This window comes from Zingiber officinale, chromosome 10A (genome assembly GCF_018446385.1).
Source record: "Zingiber officinale cultivar Zhangliang chromosome 10A, Zo_v1.1, whole genome shotgun sequence".
Lineage (NCBI taxonomy): Eukaryota > Viridiplantae > Streptophyta > Magnoliopsida > Zingiberales > Zingiberaceae > Zingiber > Zingiber officinale.
The window spans coordinates 86,640,319-86,660,899 of NC_056004.1; the positions used below are offsets into that span (position 1 = coordinate 86,640,319).

The 20,581-nt window shown below is 37.6% G+C and overlaps 2 protein-coding genes across 3 annotated transcripts; one reads left to right on the forward strand and one right to left on the reverse strand.

Annotated features, from left to right (window-relative positions):
• The first annotated feature begins 828 nt into the window (after window positions 1-828).
• LOC122026986 (MADS-box transcription factor 22-like) lies at window positions 829-10,199 on the forward strand. The gene is made up of 9 exons (XM_042585762.1): window positions 829-990; window positions 1,076-1,426; window positions 8,658-8,736; window positions 8,903-8,964; window positions 9,056-9,155; window positions 9,230-9,271; window positions 9,566-9,607; window positions 9,674-9,837; window positions 9,929-10,199. Exons 2-9 carry the CDS (start codon window positions 1,245-1,247, stop codon window positions 9,942-9,944), a joined length of 687 nt encoding a protein of 228 aa, XP_042441696.1. The 5' UTR covers window positions 829-990; window positions 1,076-1,244; the 3' UTR covers window positions 9,945-10,199.
• A 575-nt stretch (window positions 10,200-10,774) lies between these two features.
• Window positions 10,775-14,423, reverse strand: LOC122026985. Of its 2 annotated transcripts, XM_042585760.1 has the most exons (11): window positions 14,137-14,423; window positions 13,936-14,071; window positions 13,390-13,503; window positions 13,198-13,314; window positions 12,727-13,107; window positions 12,254-12,645; window positions 12,071-12,170; window positions 11,828-11,887; window positions 11,668-11,751; window positions 11,477-11,593; window positions 10,775-11,387 (listed from the first exon to the last, which is right to left on the reverse strand). In XM_042585760.1, exons 1-11 carry the CDS (start codon window positions 14,151-14,153, stop codon window positions 11,085-11,087), a joined length of 1,821 nt encoding a protein of 606 aa, XP_042441694.1. In that variant the 5' UTR covers window positions 14,154-14,423; the 3' UTR covers window positions 10,775-11,084. The 2 variants fall into 2 exon arrangements, with proteins under 2 accessions (XP_042441694.1, XP_042441695.1); XM_042585761.1 differs by lacking the exons at window positions 13,936-14,071; window positions 14,137-14,423 and adding an exon at window positions 13,731-13,904.
• Window positions 14,424-20,581: the final 6,158 nt, after the last annotated feature.

The following is a 20,581-nucleotide window of genomic DNA, read 5'->3' on the forward strand; positions in this document are numbered from 1 at the left end:
TTAAAATGAAATAAATTATCATTGGTTATGAAATGTGGGAATTGATATTGGGCAAGTTCCCTACAAATTATATAAACAAAAACTAATAAGAAAGCAGCTAGTGCTTGTACGTTGTAGGATATATCAGAATTAAAAAATATTGTACATAATAGAAAATTAGATAGTGAAGTGAAAATACTTACGATTGAGAATGGAAAGAAATGTTAAGTAAAATAATATCGGTTATATTTTCGACGTCAATTTAGGGAGCTTCTAGTCAACAAGAATAAGACTGTGAATTGTACTTAGCTTGTAACGCTTTTGCTTTATTTATGGGTAGGAACGAGCTGTAATGGAAGATGATGATAAAAGAAGGAGCGAGAGTGAGAGATGAGGGGAAAAATTTAGATTTGATTTATAGAAAACAGTGAGGCGTTCTTGATTATTTTTTTTTTTCAAAAAAAAATCACTTAATACCCGGTGAGACATGACCTGCAGGCATCTTTATCGGATCCAAACCAATGAGTGTCAACTAGCTGCTCCGACAGTTACTCACTTCCCGTCGCCGCTTTCCCAGTTTCGAGGTCCCTCCTTAGCGCCGTAGCCGCCGTGGGCCCCACCACTCGTACGGACGTAGAAAAAAAACCCTCTCTCCTCACGGCGCCTTCCCTGTCCCCTGTCTCCACAGTCTTTTGGGCACCTGATTATACGCTGCCCAACCATGGCCATTACGCACGCAAGCTCCATCCACTCCGCTATATCTCCCCTCTCATGGGCCCCACGGCGGGCCATTTCTTCAGCCGCGTATAACCGCACGTACAAAGTATTGGTGCGGACAAACGCACGCACGGAAGTGGAGAGTGATGATGGAGGAGGAGATGGAAGTCTGTCTTACCATAAAAAGCCTAACTCCACCTCTTCTACCCCTCCTATGCGACCATCTCTTTCTCTTTCCCTCTTGTGTTCTTGGCAAGAGGATGAATTAGGACGGCTGCTCAGATTCTCGATCCGGTAATCCTTTTCTGTAAGGAAAAATAAAATTAGAATATTAATATTTAGGTTGTTCTTGCATTCGTAACACAGTTGGCGTCTGCAGGTTTCCGATTATCTATGCTGTTCCACGCCCCCAAGAACGGCATCCGATTTCGTGCGCTTTATTCGGAAACCTGGCGCCGTTTTTTTGCTAAAAAAGGGAAATAGATAGATAGATTTGGTGTAGGATTCTGAGGCGGCGCGGTCGGGTACTGTATATAGGGCGAGCGATCATGGTGCGGGAGAAGATACAGATACGGAAGATCGACAACACGGCGGCGCGGCAGGTGACGTTCTCCAAGCGGCGGCGGGGATTGTTCAAGAAGGCGTCGGAGCTGTCGGTGCTTTGCGACGCCGACGTGGCGCTCATCGTCTTCTCCTCCACCGGCAAACTCTTCGAGTTCTGCAGCTCCAGGTTCGGTAATTGATTATTTCCAACAGCTTCATCTAGATCTACTTAAGATTCCAGTCCACTACTTTGTCTGGAAAAGATCTAAGCTAAACTCTACTGTAGATTCGGTCGTTCCATCTCTGGCAAAATTAAAACCCAAATACTTGCGTATCCATTTCTTTTAATTTTGTTGTTTGTTTAATTTTTTAGGGGATATTGTGTAGTTTGTTGTTGGAGATCAAAGAGTATGATTAATTTAGTGTTGCGATAATTTTAAAGAAATAAACAACGGTATTTCTCACATTTTATGTTAAATAAATAAATTTATGCTATTTTTCTTCTGTCTCTCACATTCTTTTACTCCATTTTATATACATTTTCTCTCGGCCATCCTTAGACATGATCAGTCTTTAAAATATTTAATGATAAGATCCGGTTATACTATAAACTTTTATGTTAATGAAATGACACATGATAATCACACAAAAATACTAGAAGTTGATATCAGAATCTCATCGAGTTCTTGTTCAATGTATGGTCTAATTAAATCATCACTTAGGGCTGTTAGATTTCTTGCCCAAGTTTTACATTGGTTTACTCTCTCTCTCTCTCTCTCTCACACACACACACACACACACATACACGCACACGCATGTGAGCCCTGCTTACTACCAAGCAGTTCCCTTGGGACGCCTAGGTATGGGGTTTGAATCTCGGCATAGTCGAGGTAAATATCTCCCTCATGTACTAGTCACTATTCCAAGGGCTAGTAGTCACCTGGGATTTACCTTCTCCGTGTTAATCCTAGGACTGGTTGGCGGGGGCGTTAGGGGCGAGCGCAGTCACCTTTTGCCAACCTACTTACTACCAAGCATATTTTTTTTAAGGGTTTAGGGTTTGGATTATTGTATGAAAGCTAAAAAAATTTTTAAAAACAAAAAAAAAATACATTTGGTACTCGCAAGGTGAGCACCATGAAATAAGTAGGGGATCAAGACTGCATATATATACACACACACACACAACCGTGTTATGTTGCGCGTCGCCCTTCTGTACCTCAGCCGCCACCCCTCAGTCGCACAACGGAGGCATAGAAGGTGGACATGCAGCATAACTCTCTCTCTCTCTCTCTTATATATATATGCGGTGTTGCCGACATGAGGTTTAAGGTTCGAATCTTGGCGAAGCCGAGGTAAATGTCTTCCTCATGTGCTAGTTGAGCGCAGTTGCCTATTGTCGACTATATATATATAATTTATTGACTTAAACTTAACAAGCACAATTTCAGCATTTGGTTGAGTGAAATATCACTTTAAAAACATAAAGTTTATCCGTAATTAATAATAAATAAATGTTGCTAAATTACTTTAAGTGAGAAAGATACTATAAAATAGTCTCCTAACAACAAATAAAATTTCACTAATGACATATCGAATTAAAACTTTTTTTGATAGTTTTAACCACATAATTTATGTCAACAAATTCTAATGGTACATCATCTTGTTTCCCTCTTAAAAAAAAAAAAAGCAGCCCGATGATCAAAATTATGTTTACAGTTGATATCATCCAACAAAATTTCCCGATTTGCTTAATTCATCATTAAACTAGCTTTGCTCTTTGCCAAAACTTCAACTTTTGATTTATAGCCTCAAATTAAATAGGATATTCTATAAATGTGTGCTTGTGATAACATTTTTTTCTTCACTTTTTCATCCATCTACTTTTCCTAAATAAACTTTTTGATTCTTTAAAATAAACAGACCCTTAAGGACAGTTACAAATGAGAAAAAAGGATTAAGAAAATGTAATTCTCATTTAATTTTCTTATCTTAATGGCACTAAAATGCCACAACACCAAACGACCATAACATGTTTGAATGTTAGTGAAAGAACTATTTTATTGAACACCTAAATTACTAAAAAAATAAACACAAAAACTGATTTTGGGTTAGCTGTTAAATTTATCTGTACTTTTTTATATTTTAACAAATCTATCACACATGAACTTTAAAGATTCTCAATCTGTCATATACTACAAGAATTTGTGATTATCTATATATTAATCGTTAATTCTTCATCCATGTCAATTAAACTATCAAATCGATAAAATGTCAAATTGTCATATATATCATCAACTTAAACATTTTAGTTAGGATCTTCAATCAAAAAGATAATTAATTATATGTTTTTTCCAAAAATAATCTAATGTACATGTGCTTATCTTGGCTCCCTTGAGCATTGATCTTGCAAATAGAAAACTCTCTTTAGTTTATGCATGCTCCCTAACCTAATTATTTGCAATGGTCTTATTGTTGTATTTGCCGCCGAGCCTCTAGTAGGCCACCTCCTATTATCCTACATTGCTTGATGTGTTCTTCAATGGGTACGAGAGTGCTAACACCACGTCCACATCAAGTGTTGCCAATCGTGGCCACTTTGTAGCTTGTTGATTTTTGCTCACCTCTTGAGAAGTGTTCAGAACCACTGTCTAAAGAGATAGTGTTGTATAAGGTTGGCCAAGCGCTAGACTTGCTCCATCATTGGTGATGCCAGTGAGCTCATGTAATGGTGTTAACGGTCCTCGGACCAACTATGACAAATGTCAATTTAAGTCAAGTGTAGCCCATAATGAGCCCGAACTTCGCTAGATTATCATTGGGTTCATTTTTTAGATTCTCATTGGCACCACACTCCCTGTCAAAGAGATCAAAATCGAGGAAGATGATTGTTAGCTTGTATTTATCCACGTTCATGATTGCTAGTGAAGACAAGAAGAGTTTGCAATTAAAATGATAATGTTCATGTCTTTGGGATTGAAGTGGACCTTAGTGATAATGCCATTAAAGGAGGAGAAGACAATGAACTTGCCCATGCATGCCATTGACAAACACTACGAAGGCAACCTCAAAGATGTGTGGTCCATTGTATCCTACCGAAAAGTCGACAGCCATTGTTCAGAAGATTAGGGATGAAAATAATGATGGAGTTTTTAGTTTTGGTGATAAAAAGATATGGTGTTAGGGAGGGTATTGGGTAATTTATGAATAAATTGTTGATTAATATTATTCTTTAATCAATGATGTGGCGGCTAACACGCATAAGTTGATGATGTGGCAATTTAACATGCCATTGATTCAATAGTGGCTGGTTGGAAAAATTAGAGAATGCTAGATTTGTTATAAATTCTAATATTATACCACAAATATGACAATTTTAAAAATATACGATAGTAGCAGTTATGAATCATAGTATACTATAGTAGAGCTGTCTCAATCATTTTTGAGACCCTAGGCCGAAAATATATTTGGGATCTTAATGTAATTTTTTTTTAAAAAATCAATACTAATTTTTAAAAAATAAATTTTATATAAAATTTTGTTTTTTTTTCTTGTTTTTCTTGAGATATTGACATATTGTTTAGCGTAAATAGATTTTATTAATTTCAATTTTGATTTGTTTTATTAAAGTTATACTAATAGAATGTATTGTTATTAGTATTCTATAAGTTATCCGTGTATTGGGTTTTAGGGGTTAGGGTTAGGGTTAGGGTTAAGGTTAGGGTTAAGGTTAGGGGTTAAGGGGTTAGGGTTTAGTATTTAGGATTTAGGATTTATAATTCATCACTAAGTAATCTTAATTTTTCTACATCATAAAAAAATCAAAATTATCTTTAGATATCTTAAACTGTTCAAACTTTTGAAGTGAAAAATAACATGATCAACAATATAATTGAAATAATTACTTTCAACAAATTCTTCAGAAAGGGAAAGGGATGAGGATTTCCTATTGTTATCGAGGAAGAGGACTGTTGCTTTGCGTTGAATGGATGAGGAATCCTTGCTTCCTATTGTTATTGAGGAGGACCATTATTTTGTATCGAATGGATGAGGAACCCCTACTTTTTGTTCTGATCGAGGAAGAGGAAAGAAGATCATCAATGATGGAGAGAAAGACATCATTTGAGAGTCGAATCATGGGCGAGGGAGAGGAAGGGCGCAAGATTATTGACAAGGGAGGGAAAAATGCAGGATCATCAGAGAGGGAGGGAAAGAGCATGGGATTACCAACAAGGAGGGGAAGAGCGTGGGATCATCGACAACTGCAAGGGAGCATGTTTTTGAGAGATCGATAATGTTAGGACACTCCGGCTAGCTAGAGGGCGGGTGATTAACTCTAATTGTTTCTTTGATAATTTGTTGAGCGGAAAACACTTGAAGCAATGCTAATACCCGGATTTCCTTGGTATTCACCTCAACGAGGTGACTAATCCAAGGAACCACACATAGTACACTCCACTATGAAAATACTTCTTCTCGGAAACACTCTGGAGCACCTCGTACAAGCTTACATACAAGAAATACAATGTAAACAAGAAGAAAATACACAATACAAATGGAAACCTTCCTTACTTTCTTGTAGCTTGTAAACGCCTCTTGATCGGTTAGAAAGTACAGCAACACTTGTCTTCCAAAGCTCAAGGATTGACGGTGAAGAGTGGAGAAGTAGGGTTGCTTTTGAATCTCGCCAAATGCCTTTATATGTGATCTAGGGTTCCCAATCGATTGGCCTTACCCCCAATCGATAGCACATCAGATCCGAGTGATCCCAGCCATCCAAAACCTCGCAATGGCTCTTTTCACGTCTCCCAATTAATTACATGATCGATTAAGCGCCTCTTGATTGATTGCACAATCGATCAAGAATGCCTTGCTCTTGTTAAAACTCCTATCAATTGATTGTGCAATTGATTACTCGTCTTCAATCGATCACCTGATCGACTGAGAAGTCTACTGTTCGTTCCACGAACTTCTCCCAATCGAACACTATTCTTCACGAAATCCCCCTTTAATCGATTACCTAATTTATTGACTTGGGGTGAATCGATCACTTGATCGATTCACCATGTGCACGTCACACAAAGATGCGCTCAATTGATCAGCTAATCGATTGACGCAACTCTCAATCGATCACTTGATCGATTGCCCAATCCTAACATACTTAACCCAAGTCTAGGTTTCCCTTTTTCAATCTCCTGTCAACCGTGATCTATTGGGACTTCTCCACTAAGTGTCCGGTCAATCTTTTGACCCACTTGGACTTTGCCAACTTTCCGTTAGACTTCGGATCACCAAGTGTGGTCCTCCTTAATCCATTTGGATTTTCCTCTTGCCTAATCGTAGTTAGGATTTAACCTTACCAACATGAGGCCCCCCTTAACCCACTTGGGCTTTCCTTTGCCTAATCGCAGTTAGGGCTTTCATTTGCCAACGTGTGATCCTGCTTGATCCACTTGGATTTGCTTGTCTAACCGCAGTTAGGACTTTCCTTGCCAACGTGTGACCCTCTTTAACCTACTTAGACTTGCCAACGTGTGGTTTTCCCTGACTCATTTGGACTTTCTTTTGCCAACGTGCGGTCCTCCCTAACCTACTTGGACTTTCCTTTGCCAATGTGCGGTCCTTCTTGATTCACTTAGACTTTCCTTTGCCTAACCCTCGAGTTAGGACTTGCCTTGCCTAACTTCCGAGTTAGGACTTTACCCGTCAAGTACCGGTCCTCCATAACCTACTTGACTTCTCTCTCATATGTCTCATAACATATTGTCCAAACATGTTGTCCATAACATATTGTCCAAACATGTTGTCCACAACATATTGTCCAACCATCGAAACTCAAACTCGACTCCACTCGAGCTTAGTCAAACTGGTCAACCTTGATCCAGCGAACGATTGCACCAACAATCTCCCAACAGATACAAAAGAGGAATCGTTGGATTTATAAAAATAAGATATTGATGTGAAAAGGGAAGGGTGTGCTGGTTTAAAAAAATAAAGTATACAAGTAAAAAATAATAATCAAGAAAATTTTAATATAAAGAATATTAGAACATTAGAGATCTTGTCCCAATAAAATAGGGACGGTTGGCATAGGCGGCCTACTATAGATACGGTAATTTTAAAAGAACATGGAGATTTACATATGATACTAACTTAACAAATGTCCAAAGTTAAAATGTCAAATAAAATAAACACCTTATTATCATTATTGAAAAAAATCATTTTGTCATTTTCAAAATATCAATTATTACTTAATTATCTACGGCTAATCACTTTTTGTTTTAAATATTTGATTAATTTTTTTATCTTTATTATAATAAAATCTACCAATTACATATACTTACAAATTTTCTTTGAATTTTCCTTGTACATTGCAAACAAGTCTCACCCTACTTGAACAAAAAAATAAAATAAAAATTTAAATAAAAATGAACTAATTGAATTTAAAGCCAGAAAAATTTAAACATAGGAAACGAATCAATACTTGACAAGATACTCGAATAGACTCGAATCAATACTCTTAGCTTGTCTTCATGTTTGGCTTTTATATTTGATAGTTTTCTCCATTAGATTTTAGGAAGAAAAAATGTTCACCTTCTCACAAATTCATGTTATAAACCTTCTTTTTCGAAAAGGCTACATCTCATTTTATTGACTAATCCTCAATCTCTTTGATATATTTTATACAGTGGAAATTAAGTACTTATTGTGAGATCTACAAGCGGATGATCAACACACAAGTATAATAACAACCGTAACATAATGTAGAAACTAGTTAAACTATATTAAAATCTACAACAAAATCTCTCTTAAAATATAAAGTATAAAATAACAATTCATAGTAAACCAATGAAAAGATGAAAGCATCACACAAAATTTTAATCCCAATGGTAGTGATGTCTCATAGCAATAAAAACAGTCATTAAGTTAGCGATCTATGACTTAGTCCTCAGCTGCAAGCTAAGGTTTTTGTTCTAGAAGATGATTGAGCAACGAGAAGTCCCTATCGGGTCAACCGGCCATAAACAATAGTATTAAAGATTTTTAGTGAATTCCCTACGTGCCAAGTTCTGGAAAAGGATTTAAGGATTGTAGTCCAACCAGGCAAGGCAGCTGCACAATAGAAGAAGAGATGCTCTAAAGATTAGTGAAAGTGTCTCATTTCCCTTTGTTAGAGATTGTAGCAATGTGATTTGAGGCCGTCATGGCCGTAGGCATTCTCATTGAATCATATAAATGTGCTTCTTCAATTCTTGTGATTTTGTTTTTACTATTCCATTTCTCCCCTTGTTCTGTGTGTTCTTTCGTTAATTCTTAAAAACTGCAGATACATAGCAAAATTTTCAATTCCTAAAGATGATATGTATACTGTTTACACACTTTCATCTAACAATTATAATTCCTTATTGGTTTTGAAGCATGAAGCAAATCCTTGAGAAGCATAGCTCACACACGAAGAACCTTGAGAAGCAAGATCAAGTCTCCCTCGACTTAAATGTAAGCACAAACTATTTATTCCACAATTGTAAGAATCAAAACATCGTCAATTGGAGGAACCATAAATTTCAAACATCCTCCTAATAAGCTATACAAATGGAATGTGATTTCAATTTCATAACTACTTACTAGAGACACTCAACATTGTTTTTGCCTCTTTGCTCAGTTGGACAACTACAAGTATGTGAGTCTGAAAAAACAAATTACAGAAGCAAGCCTCCAACTAAGGTTCTCTTTCTATATTATGCAAGATTTGTTTTATTAATCATTTATTTTTACCTTTTCTTCCCTTAATTATGTTGATAATGCATAATAATAGGCAGATGAGAGGGGAGGCACTTGAAAGTCTAACCGTAGAGGAGCTACAGCAGTTGGAGAAAAAACTTGAAGCTGGATTAAATCGCGTGTTAGACAAAAAGGTAAAGTACTAATTCTGCTGAAGATGTCAGTTTAGTATGTAATTTTTCGATATTTCATTTCTGTTATTTCTCAGGATGCACACTTCACGGAGCAAATTAACACTCTTCAGGAGAAGGTAAATAGATATATTATCATTGCAACTTGCAACTGGAATATATAGTTCAATATTGATTGTCACTGCAAATGATTATTATTAGCTCATCCATTTTTGAATTTCTGAACTGTTATTCTTTTTCACACTGATGGTGAAATTATAATCATCTGTTGCGAGATCACTGGAAATAAAGACCCTCATATTTATGTTAGGCTCAAAGTGATCTCGATGTTTTGAGTTGTTATATTGAGAAAAACAAAGAAAAATAAGTGAAGTCGTAGGGCAAAACACTGACCTGATAATCTGTGTGTGCAGACACTGAGATTGGCAAAGGAGAACTTGAAGCTTAGACAAAATGTAGGTGACCCTTATGTCTCTACTGTTGCTTCAATTCCCTTCAAGTGATTGGATTTGGAATTGCAGGTTTCAGAGATTCTTGGCATGGGGAAGGAGCAAGTGGTGGAAGATAGAGAGAATGTGGCTAATGAAGATGGACAGACCTCTGAATCGGTGACTAATGCATCTTCGCACTCTGGAGGAGGTCCGCCGGAGTGCGATGATAGTTCAGACACATCGCTCAAACTCGGGTAGATATGATACTAAACGAAAGCACTTCATTCGTAGTAATTGCTCCAAACTAACTGATATTCTGTTGCTGTGTTGTTGTGGCTTGTATAGGCTGCCTTACAGCTAGTCGGAAGAAAGCTTATGAGCAGCTGTGGATGGAAGAGCAGGGTCATCTTATTTTGGATAGTAAACAAATGCAGTAAGGAGCATACTGTCACTGTAAAATAATGCAGACGTGTTAGAGGTGAAGTAACTCATGCACATGTTCGTTGAACTTTTGAACTCATGAGCCATGATCATGCCGGTCTTCATGATGTGTGTGATTGACAGATTTGGTCTTGGAGGATGAACTATGAATGTATTCGTATTATGGGTGTGTTAACACTGTTGTTTGAGCTTGTCTATGGATACTGTGCACACGATGCCCTAAAGAATTGTTGGAGTGGGCTATGCAAAAATTCAAACGATAATATTGAAGGATTTTGAATTAGAAATAAATGTTCTGATAGGGCACTCCAACTTGAATCACTGCAAAGCTTGGTCCACCTGAAAAAGGTCTGAATCACAAACTATAGAGAAGCTCAATTCTGCTTTGTCGACATTAGAACAGACTCCTGACAACTGATGCATTAATTCTGTCAAACTTTATTAAAGTTGAGACACTTTTTAAGCTCTCTTGGTAGTATTTCATTGTATTAGAAGGCTTGAAGCTTCTGCCTTATTGAAGAGGGGACCAGGAAATTGATAAAAGAAATGGTTTAGCTTCAAGTGTTCTCTAATTTATTTGCATAGCAAACAAAACAAAGATCTGCAGTAGTCAACAATCATCTGTTCTTTGGTTCACCTACTTGCAAGCTTTTTTTTCAGCTTTTGTTTTAGACAGTTATGAGTTTTTCAGCTTTTGTTTGCGACTAATGCTCCGAGAGCGCGCATCATTCATCTCGACACAATTCAGAGTAGAACAAAAGCTATACATGTTTTGCACACAGGCCATTTTCTTTGCAAGAGAAACCATAGGTACAAACTCAACTTGCAACTCTACCACTTTCTTTATGAACATAGTTAAAACTCACTGATCATTTTTGAACCAACCTCTATGCACACCCAATATGGTCATGCATCGAGAAACCGAAATAAGGACCCGCCGGGAAAAAAAAAATCACAAAATACAAAAGCTCATTGGAACCAAATTCACTATTCTTATTGTACTTACATGAACAAACCTAGGCTTTTGGGATCCTGCATTGTTGTATGAGCTGAGGAAGACTTATGGGGCAAAGATGTATCTGAATCTGAACTCATATGGAAGAACTTGAATCGGCTGCGGAAACGGACTTCTTCTAGCCACTTCGAGGCACTTTGCTGCTTCACTCCTCAACTCATTTGGCAATTGCAGGCAGATCCAATCCATTAATGACTCGACATCTTTCGCGAAGTCACATAGATACCAGTCAAGAAGCTTAGGAATTGCCAGTTTGTTTGGTGTGGATATACCAACGGCTGCTTGTAAATAATCCCTTTTCGCCTTCTCCAACTCTTTCTCTACTTGAGCTCCTGTGTACACTCTTACCTGAAAAGGAATAAATAAATCTCTTAACCAACTGAGACTACTTCTTGATCCTTTGTAAACATTTCAAAAACATGTTTATGTACACTTACGGCAGGAGATGACCAACTTCCACATGAAAGTGCATAAGTAACCAAGGGCTCAGGACATTCCAAGCCAAAGACGCTGTGCATTGCGATGCCATCACCTTTAGGCCCCTTGGATGGTACCTTCAAGCATTCGAGAGGAGTATCTTTCAGCGAAAGGAACCTCATTCCGAAAGAATTAGTAACTAATTACCTACATGTTTTGACTGATAAGGCAGCCTCAATATGAAATGTTCAATTGTCATTGCACTGACCAAGTGACCACCCACATTAATCATAGCCTGGAGACAAGATTTATAACTCAACTGCTCATTGCTTTCAATAAAGAAGTTATACGAAAAATGGGGAACATTATACCTTTACCATCAGAGCAACAATCATTTCAGGACTAACTGGAATGCCATGCTCTAGAAATGCCTGGAATTACAAAAAAAAAAAAAAACAAGAGCTGTAAGTAGATCATAAGAAAGATAGTAGTTCTGGATTGCTTGGTTCTATAGATCCAAAGTCATGCTTGAGTTTACATTGTAACAAAAATGAAACAATAGAAAAGAGTACTAGAACTATTGCTTCAAAGATAATCTAGATTCTTAATCTTACATTCATCATGCAAGCGTTGTAGATGTTAATCCAAAACGCGATCTTCTGATGATGTGCGAGACCGGTTAAATCCACTGATGCAAGTTCCCTCAGCAAACGTCTGCACTTCAAGGATGGGAAACAATTGCCAGAAGTCCCGGGCGGTACAATAACGAGAAATAAATTATCAAACACAAAGCTCACTTTAGTCTCCAGCTAAGAAATGAACAACCCGTAAGGAGGTTTGGAAAATTTGAGCTTGCTTCAACTGTTCGGAAGTATTTATACGGACCGATGTCCCTTTTCCCAAATTCTTCGCATATACCATATGGATCTAGACAGTCTGTTTCTTCTGAATTACTACAAGAAGCTGATATTGTAAATGCCTCTGGTAGCTCTTTCTTATTCCCCGGAGAGCTACTTCGCGAAAAGATACTAATCAAGCACTTCAAGATGTCTTCAGATAGTTTATTTGGGCCTCTTGCTTCCGGTAAATTTGCTTCATTTGGATCATTATACTCATTCAATTTTGCTTCATTTGAAGAGTTCAGGAAGTTCTTTCCAATTCTTTCACAATCCATTGAATCAAATAGCGGCTGAAGTAACAAAGAACATAAATTACACAAACATAAGCTAAAATAAAACTTCGAAAAACAAGGATTTGACAAAGCCATCACCTTTGCATCAGCTTGCTTGTTTCCATTCGCAACTAGTCTCATCTTTGAAACTCTCTTAACAGGAGATTGCTTACCATTGCTACGAAAATTTGTGCTCATCTGATTCTCTTTTCCATTCTTTGGTGGAAGTTTACCATTTCGGTCTACATTTGATGAATCTGACTGCTTGGCGGCGATGACCGGATCTTCTGAAGATGCTGAATCTGAAGTTTTTGAGTTTTGAGAAAGGGAGCAAACATCAGATCCCAATTCCCTGCTTCTTTTGCAAGATGAGATGTATATAGCTTCCCGGTAGAGGCCTTGCCGAAAAGTGATTACTTGTTCTTCAAGACGAACCACCTCTTCCTCCAAAACAGCTACTTCAGCCAAAAGTTCCAGTGTCTTGTGACAAAAGCAAAGAATTTGAAACCAGAGTCAAATCTTCTTTGCATTGTAAATCTAAAAAATAAAATTTTAAGATGAGAAATCTACATGCGAAGGCAGATAAGGTGGGAGGCGAGGAAGAGCACCCAGAGGCCTGGTGAAAGCCCTCTCCAGAGCTCTGTGAATGTTCTCTTCATTCCTTAACTTCTTCTTCAGCTTATCAACCTGAAAACGCGATCGATTTAAGGAAGTGAAGCAAAGAATGGCAGGAGCAACAGATTCTTAGACGAGAGATGATACATCTTGCTGCAGAGCAATCTTCCTCTGCCGTCTAGATTGGCATTTGCCATGGCCGCCGCTCTCGATGACGGTCGATCGATTCGCCTGCATATCAGTCATCTCCTTGTTGAATCCCTTCACGGAGCAACAAGATTCATGAGAACAAAATTACACTTGTTGGCAACAATTCGACGCAAGAAATAGGCATCCATTTAAGGTACGAGCCTTTCTTTTCCCGTTTTTACTAAGGAAATCTGATAGACCATTCCTAATTCTGATCGAGGACCGCCATTTCTCCTCAAATTGGTGGAAGAAAGAAACCATGGCTTTCAAAAGATTTACGGAGATAATCAAAAGCTAACCTCGAAATCACAATCCAGCTCGAATCCGTATGCATCGAACATCTAAAATAAGGATTCATCTTTGGTTTCAGGGGAGAAAAAAAAAGATTTACTAGCCTAGAGAGAGGGCTCTCGTTCGTAGAAAAGCAGCCAACTTTCCGAGGCAAAGAGCTAGGCGTTTGGATAAAACAGCGAATGGTCGCGGATTTGCATCAGAGGAGCTTACTTTATTGCGCCTCGGCTTCGGGGAAGCTTTTATGTCCTGCGATGTCGCCCACGCCTTGGAATTCATCGCACCCAACTCCGCCTCCTCCGCCTCTCTGTCTCCCTCCTCTCGGCTGCTCGTATGGCGACAATGCTCACTGCGAAAAGAGAAGGCTGGATAAAGCAAAGGAAACCGAGGGGGAGCATTAAACAATGTTTGGACCTGGAGATTGAGGTCATTTGCGTAAGGGCGCGGCAATGCCGAACCGGGCGAGGGAAAGGCAGCAGGAGCAGTGGCCAAGGGAGCGACTTGGGATTCCATTAGAAGAAACTGCGAGTGTGAGGAAGTTGGAGAAGCTCACTAAAAGCTAAGCGGCGTCTTCTTTTGAGCTCTAAAGAAGATGGTGGGCTTCGTGAGGAAGCGGGAGATGGTTCTCTCTCTGTCTCTTGTGGGGGCAAGGTGGGTTCTTTAGCTCACAGTGTCGCAGAGGACCGCAAGGATCAACCATGGACGACGACAAAAAAAAAAAAAAAATCTATATCACGAGGAACTGCAAATGCAATGCGCCTGGTGACAAGGTGCTGCAGCAACCGAAGAGGCCAGGAAGGTGACCGCAGGCCTGCAGTGACAGTCTTCATTTGAAACTTTTACATGGATGATGAAGCACACACTTAAATCCTTCTCCCACAGCAACAATAGATCCGGGATCGAGTATCATTAATTTTTCTAAATTGATGGTTGATCTACAAATATTAGACTTATAGATCATTTGTTACTAAGTACTTTCTAATTTATCTTAATAATCGATAGAAAATTTTTATAAGATTGTATCGATCATCTCCAAAATCAATCAATGGGGTGCCTAACTAAAAAAATAATTGATCCACACTTGTTCACAATGGTACAGTGGTAGAACGTCTTCTCAGTTTCCCAAGATCTAAATATTGAGTCCTAACTTCAGTAAATTAATAGATGAATTTCTTGCTTCAACGAATTAATTGATGAATTTCCTTTAATAAGTAGTTGACCTAAAAACACTGAGCTGATTGGTCACCTGCTATGAGTGCTTCTTGATTTACCCCGATGGTCAGTGGAAAACTTCATTGATGTCAGACCGGTCATCCCAGAATTAGTTGACATAAGTTGGATGCTTAGTGCAACTAAAAAAATAATGAATCCACATTTACCCCAGGCAATGTTGCAACGGTAGAGTGCCTTTTCAATTTAGTAATAAGTCTCTCATTACAAGCACTTCCCGATTTACCTTACTGGTTGGTGGAAAACTTCCGTGGGGTCAGACTGGTCACCCCTAAGATTAGTCGATATAAACTAGATACCTTGTGCCAACTAAAAAAATAATGGACCCACATCTCTCGTTTAGGGTTTAGTACAATGGTAGGACACCTTCTTAGTTTTTTATATATCTAAGGATCATGCCCCAGTCTCAATGAATTAACGGATGAATTTTTTTTAATGGACGGTTGTCATAAAAACACTAGGCTAATGATCCATCCACTACGAATGTTTCCAAATTTATCCTAGTAATTAGTGGAAAATTTTCATATGACTGTATCAGTCACTCCAAGATTAATAGGAGTAAGCTAGATATTTAATGTCAAATAAAAAAAACAATGGATGCACACTTACCCTCAGATAATTGTATAATGATAACTGATAAGACACTTCTCAATTTCTTAAACATTCTTTCTTAAACATCTAAGGTTGAAGTTTTATCTAAGGATCCACACTCCCAATTCTCAATCACCTTAAAATTAAAAATAAATTGGATACAAAATGCCAACTTAAAATAATTTTTTTTTAAAAAAAAAAAAAACTTACCAATTGATCGATGGGGCTGGTGGGGAAACTACAACTTCTTGGCTCTCAAAGCATGCATTATACCACCACCATTCAAGTCACTTTGGTTGCATGCACATGCCAATCACAAGCCCCCACAAGCTTTGCTAAAGGCTGCAAAGGGCCTTTTGAGTGATGATGTGCTTAAGCTTGTTATGCCAAAACGAAGTTATGAAAGATTTGACAAATGCAACTCCTCTGTTTGGTGGTGAACTAAGCTAATTTGGCATGTCATTGTTTACATGCATGCCCAATAACAGTAGTAACACATGGTGCCGCCATGTATTTTAATTCCCAGTAGACAAACCAAAACCTCATTAGCAAAGTTGCTGATCGTCCTGACCTAAACGACAAGACTTGAGGACCTCCATGAGAGTTCTTTTTGGCAGAAGAAAAAAAAACAGCAGAATTGAAAGCTGATGTCTCTTTCTTGCCAAAGGAAGACAGCACACAGGTAGGAAGCTTGAAGAATTGAAATCTTTTAGCTGTTAAATCCTCCAAATGATTAATCATGCATTTAAGATTTAAATCTCAACTATAGCGTACTTAGTGAATTTTTTTCTAATAAGATGACAAATCTAAAAATGATCAGTGGAAAATTTTCATGAAGCTAATTCAATTATCTCTAAAATTAATCACTTCGATGAATTAAATATATGAATTACAACAATAACAATAAAAAAAGAAAAAAAATCTTTGGCACAAGAGGTAGCTACATGCCAAGAGGTCCCCTGCAATGGATGGACCATCAAATTCATTGATGTGCTTATTCTTTTTCCTTATTCAGCTAGAGCCAGTTTTTCTCTGCTGATAACTAATTCTCGCATGGAAGTGAAGCTATATCAGCCCTCAAATTGGTTCAGTAAACCATAAGAGTTGTGGTAAGAAATAGGGTTGTAAATAAGTCGAGCCAAGTTAAGTTTTGGGGTGTTCAAGCTTGTTTGATAAGATAATCGAACCGAGCCGAGCCGAGCTTAAAATGAATCAAGCTTTTGAAATGAGTGTTCAAGCTTGGCTTGGTTTATTTTTTATGAGCTTGAACTTGTTTGAAGCTTGGCTTGAGCTTGGTTCGTTTAGATGTTATCAAGCTCTCAATTCAAGCTTGGCTTGAGTTTGGTTCGAGCTTGGCTTGAGCTTGGTTCGAGCTTGGTTTAAGCTTGGTTCGTTTAAATGTTATCAAGCTCTCAATTCAAGCTTGTTTGATTGTTTGAAACTTTTAATTGTTTGATTGGTTATTAAGATTGATAATTTAAATTTATTTATTTATTTTATTGTTTATTTAGCATATTGAAAAGAATTTTATTAATAAATATTATTCGTGAATATTGTTCATGAACGTTGTTCACGAACATTGTTCACGAATGTTGTTCACGAACGTTAACAAGTTGAACGCATATGTGTTCAAGTTTGTTTGTTTAGATTAACGAGCTATTCAAGCTTGTTTGTTTAATTAATCTAATGTATATTGAACGAACATAAACAAGCTCTTATCAAGCCGAACACCAAACTTGTTCACGAACGCTTGGTTCATTTACGGCCCTAGTAAAAAATCGTGTATTTTACGTTAGTTATTCATCTTAGGCATTTGCTCTTCTGATATTCGAGATCAACCCAAAATTAATAGGAGGAAAGAACAACGAATCTAATTTGTCTTATGTGCCCTTTATTTTATCCCCGCACTCATTGTCATAGCTTAGAGGTGCATGTCTTTCCTTACATAATAGGTACTTTTGAAATATAGTACCAAAAATCTTTGTTTTTTTTTTTTAAGACTATATACATAATAAAATTTTCAATTATTATGATATTATAATTTTAATATCTTTGGTCCAATTAAAACCCTTTTGTTTAGCTTTTGGTAGTTGTTACTCCGTACTTGATAGGCAATATCATACTTGAATTCTTGCTTAACTAGATGATGTAGGAGGATTTGATTTAAAGGTAGAGCAAACTAGATGAACAACACCTAATGAGTCATTATGCTATGAGACACGACAAAGCTCATGTTGCACATGTAGGGAGTTCTTGATCTTAGTTGAGACTCACAATTGATGTAGGAGGATCTAAATATCTCTCATATTATTTTAATAATTTTTAAATTTTTTTGGTATTTAAGATAATTTTTGTATTTATGGTATTTTTTGGTAAATTTTATCTTTTATTTTTTTGAATTTTGAGTATTTTAGGATTGTGAATATGTTAAGAATTTTTTCATTATATTAGGATTTATTTCCTTTCTTTACAATTTAGAATTTTGGATCTATATAAGCATTTTGTTAATTGATGTTTAGAGTGAAGTTTTTTTGTTTAATAATATTTTCGGCAGTGCCATTTATTTTTCTATTTTCTGGTATTTATCTTTGAATCAATAAGTTGTAGAAGATCGCTTCCAGTATTCATCGCAAATCAACGAATTCAATAGCTCTCAGGATAATCGCTATCCTGCCTACTGCTAGTTGGTGTCAAAGCTTATCAGATCCAATGGAAGGTCGTCGTGGTCGTGGTCACAATAATAAGCAAGTTTCGGCTGAGGAAGCTGTTAAGACACTTTGGAAGCTAGAGGAGGGTGATTAACTACGTTCGCTTCGTTGATGATGATTTGCAGCGGAGGACTCAAAGCAAACACTAACGCCTTGATTTACTTAGTATCCAAGGATCCGACCATCTCTCACGCATCCACTATGAAATAACTTCTACTCGAAAACACCGGAGGTGGAGAAATCTCGTACAAGCTCTCAACAAGAATACAATACAAACAAGAAGTAAATACAAGAATACAAATGGAAAACCTCTTCTTGCTTGATCTTGTGTTGCTTGTAAACACATCTTGAATCTTGGAAGTGCAGCAACACTTGTCTCCAAGAAGCTGTAACAACTGGCAACAATGGTGGAGATAATCTCCGAGAGTAGTTCACAAAGAGCTATGGCAAAAATGCCCTTTATCTGTGCGCTTTAGGGTTCCTAATCGATTGGGCTATGTCGGATTCCCATTCAAACTTGCACAATGGTTCTTTTCTTCTTCTCTCAATCGACTACTCAACTTCAATCGATCACCTAATCGATTAAGAAGCCCACTATTTGTCGAGAGTTTCTCCTCCCAATCGATTACCTAATCGATTGGAAAACTCATTATTCGTCGCGAAGAAACACTCAATTGATCACCTGATCGATTGACAGCTTTAATCGATCACCTAATTGATTCAGAAGCTCACTGTTCTCTCACAAACTCTTCCAATTGATTACTCAATCGATTGGGGAAGATCTTGATTGATTACCTAATCAATCAAGACACTTTCTGCACTTTGCTTCATCAACCAATCGATTACCTGATCTATTCATCCCCCCAATCAATTACCTAATTAATTGGTAAGTAGAAAAATATGTAGAGCTCTAAATGAGCTTCGTTTTGCATCCGAGATCACCTCATTTTGATATCCGAGTCAAAAGTTATGACCTTTGGAAGTTTGCTACATCGGAACTTCCTTGTTTCATGCCAACTCCATGTTAGACTTACGACCGCTAAGTGTCTGGTCAACCTTTGACCCACTTGGACTTTCTTTTTGCTAACTTTCTGTTGGATTTTCGATCACCAAGTACGGTCCTCCTTGACCCACTTGGATATTCCTCTTGCTTAACCTCAGTTAAGACTTTCGTTTGCCAACGTGCGATCCTCTTTGACCCACTTAGACTTTCCTTTGCCTAATTGCAATTAGGACTTTACCTTTGCCAACGTGCGGTTCTCCTTGATGGCCACTTGGACTTTCCTTTGTTTAACCATAGTTAGGACTTTTTTTTGCCAATGTACGATCTTCCTTGACCCACTTGGACTTTTCTTTGCCTAACTGCAGTTAGGACTTCCCTTTGCTAGCGTGCGGTCCTCCTCGATCCACTTGGACTTTCTTTTACCTAATCCTCGAGTTAGGACTTTCCCTTACCTAACATCCGAGTTAGGACTTTGTCTTTACCTAACCTCTAGTTAGGACTTTACCTTACCTAATATCCAGTTAGAACTTTACCCTTGCCTAACCCTCGAGTTAGAACTTTGTCAGTCAAGTATTCAGTCATCCATGACCTATTTGACTTTCCTCTCACATATTGTCAAGTATCTGATCAACCTTGACCTACTTAACCTCTTTCAGATATTTTTTAAACATAGTGTTCAAACATCAAAACTCAAGTTCAAATCCACTCAAGCTTAGTCAAATTGGTCAATCTTGATCCAGAGACGATTGCACCAACAATCTCCCAACAAAAGCCCCGAACTGTGATTGTAGCACTCAAGATGAGATACCTAAAGATCTGCAAAGACAAGTTGCAAAGTTATCCTAGCATCTAACGACGCAAGATCTTAAACATTATGAGGTACGTGGTCGAGGTTGTGACAAGCAGATTTCGACTGAGGACGTCTCACACTGTGATCATAGTGCCTAAGATCTTAAAGGTCATAAATTCTTTTATTTTAATTTAGATAAAAAAAAATCTTGAGAAAGATATGGATGATAAGATTGAAATAGTCAATGATCCAATTTGCGATGAAGACGAGGCCAAGTCAACTAGCGAGCCAGTATATGACGAGGTACTTTATGATGATAATCCTGAGATTTTAGTCATTTGCAAGAGATTGCTAATTTCTAAGGCCGAATCAGGGTATACTTCTAACCTGATCTGCATAGATTTTGGACAGTTATAGTTTATAAATGATAGTTGTTGTATGCATGATGAAGCCACAGTGCATTATATTGATATGATTAATCAAACAACTCTTGGTCATCAGATGATCAAGAAATAGTTTACTAAGATTCTTATGTTG

What these genes read in the sequence shown, in the direction of transcription:
- LOC122026985 (XM_042585760.1), bottom strand. An exon ending in AGATTGCTCTGCAGCAAGAT is followed by an intron (nt 13,315 to 13,389) that starts GTATCATCTCTC and finishes TCGCGTTTTCAG; the next exon opens with GTTGATAAGCTGAAGAAGAA. An exon ending in CACCTTATCTGCCTTCGCAT is followed by an intron (nt 13,108 to 13,197) that starts GTAGATTTCTCA and finishes TTTTGTCACAAG; the next exon opens with ACACTGGAACTTTTGGCTGA.
- LOC122026986 (XM_042585762.1), top strand. Translation starts at nt 1,245, where the DNA reads ATGGTGCGGGAGAAGATACAGATACGGAAGATCGACAACACGGCGGCG. An exon ending in ATCGCGTGTTAGACAAAAAG is followed by an intron (nt 9,156 to 9,229) that starts GTAAAGTACTAA and finishes GTTATTTCTCAG; the next exon opens with GATGCACACTTCACGGAGCA. An exon ending in TTAACACTCTTCAGGAGAAG is followed by an intron (nt 9,272 to 9,565) that starts GTAAATAGATAT and finishes CTGTGTGTGCAG; the next exon opens with ACACTGAGATTGGCAAAGGA.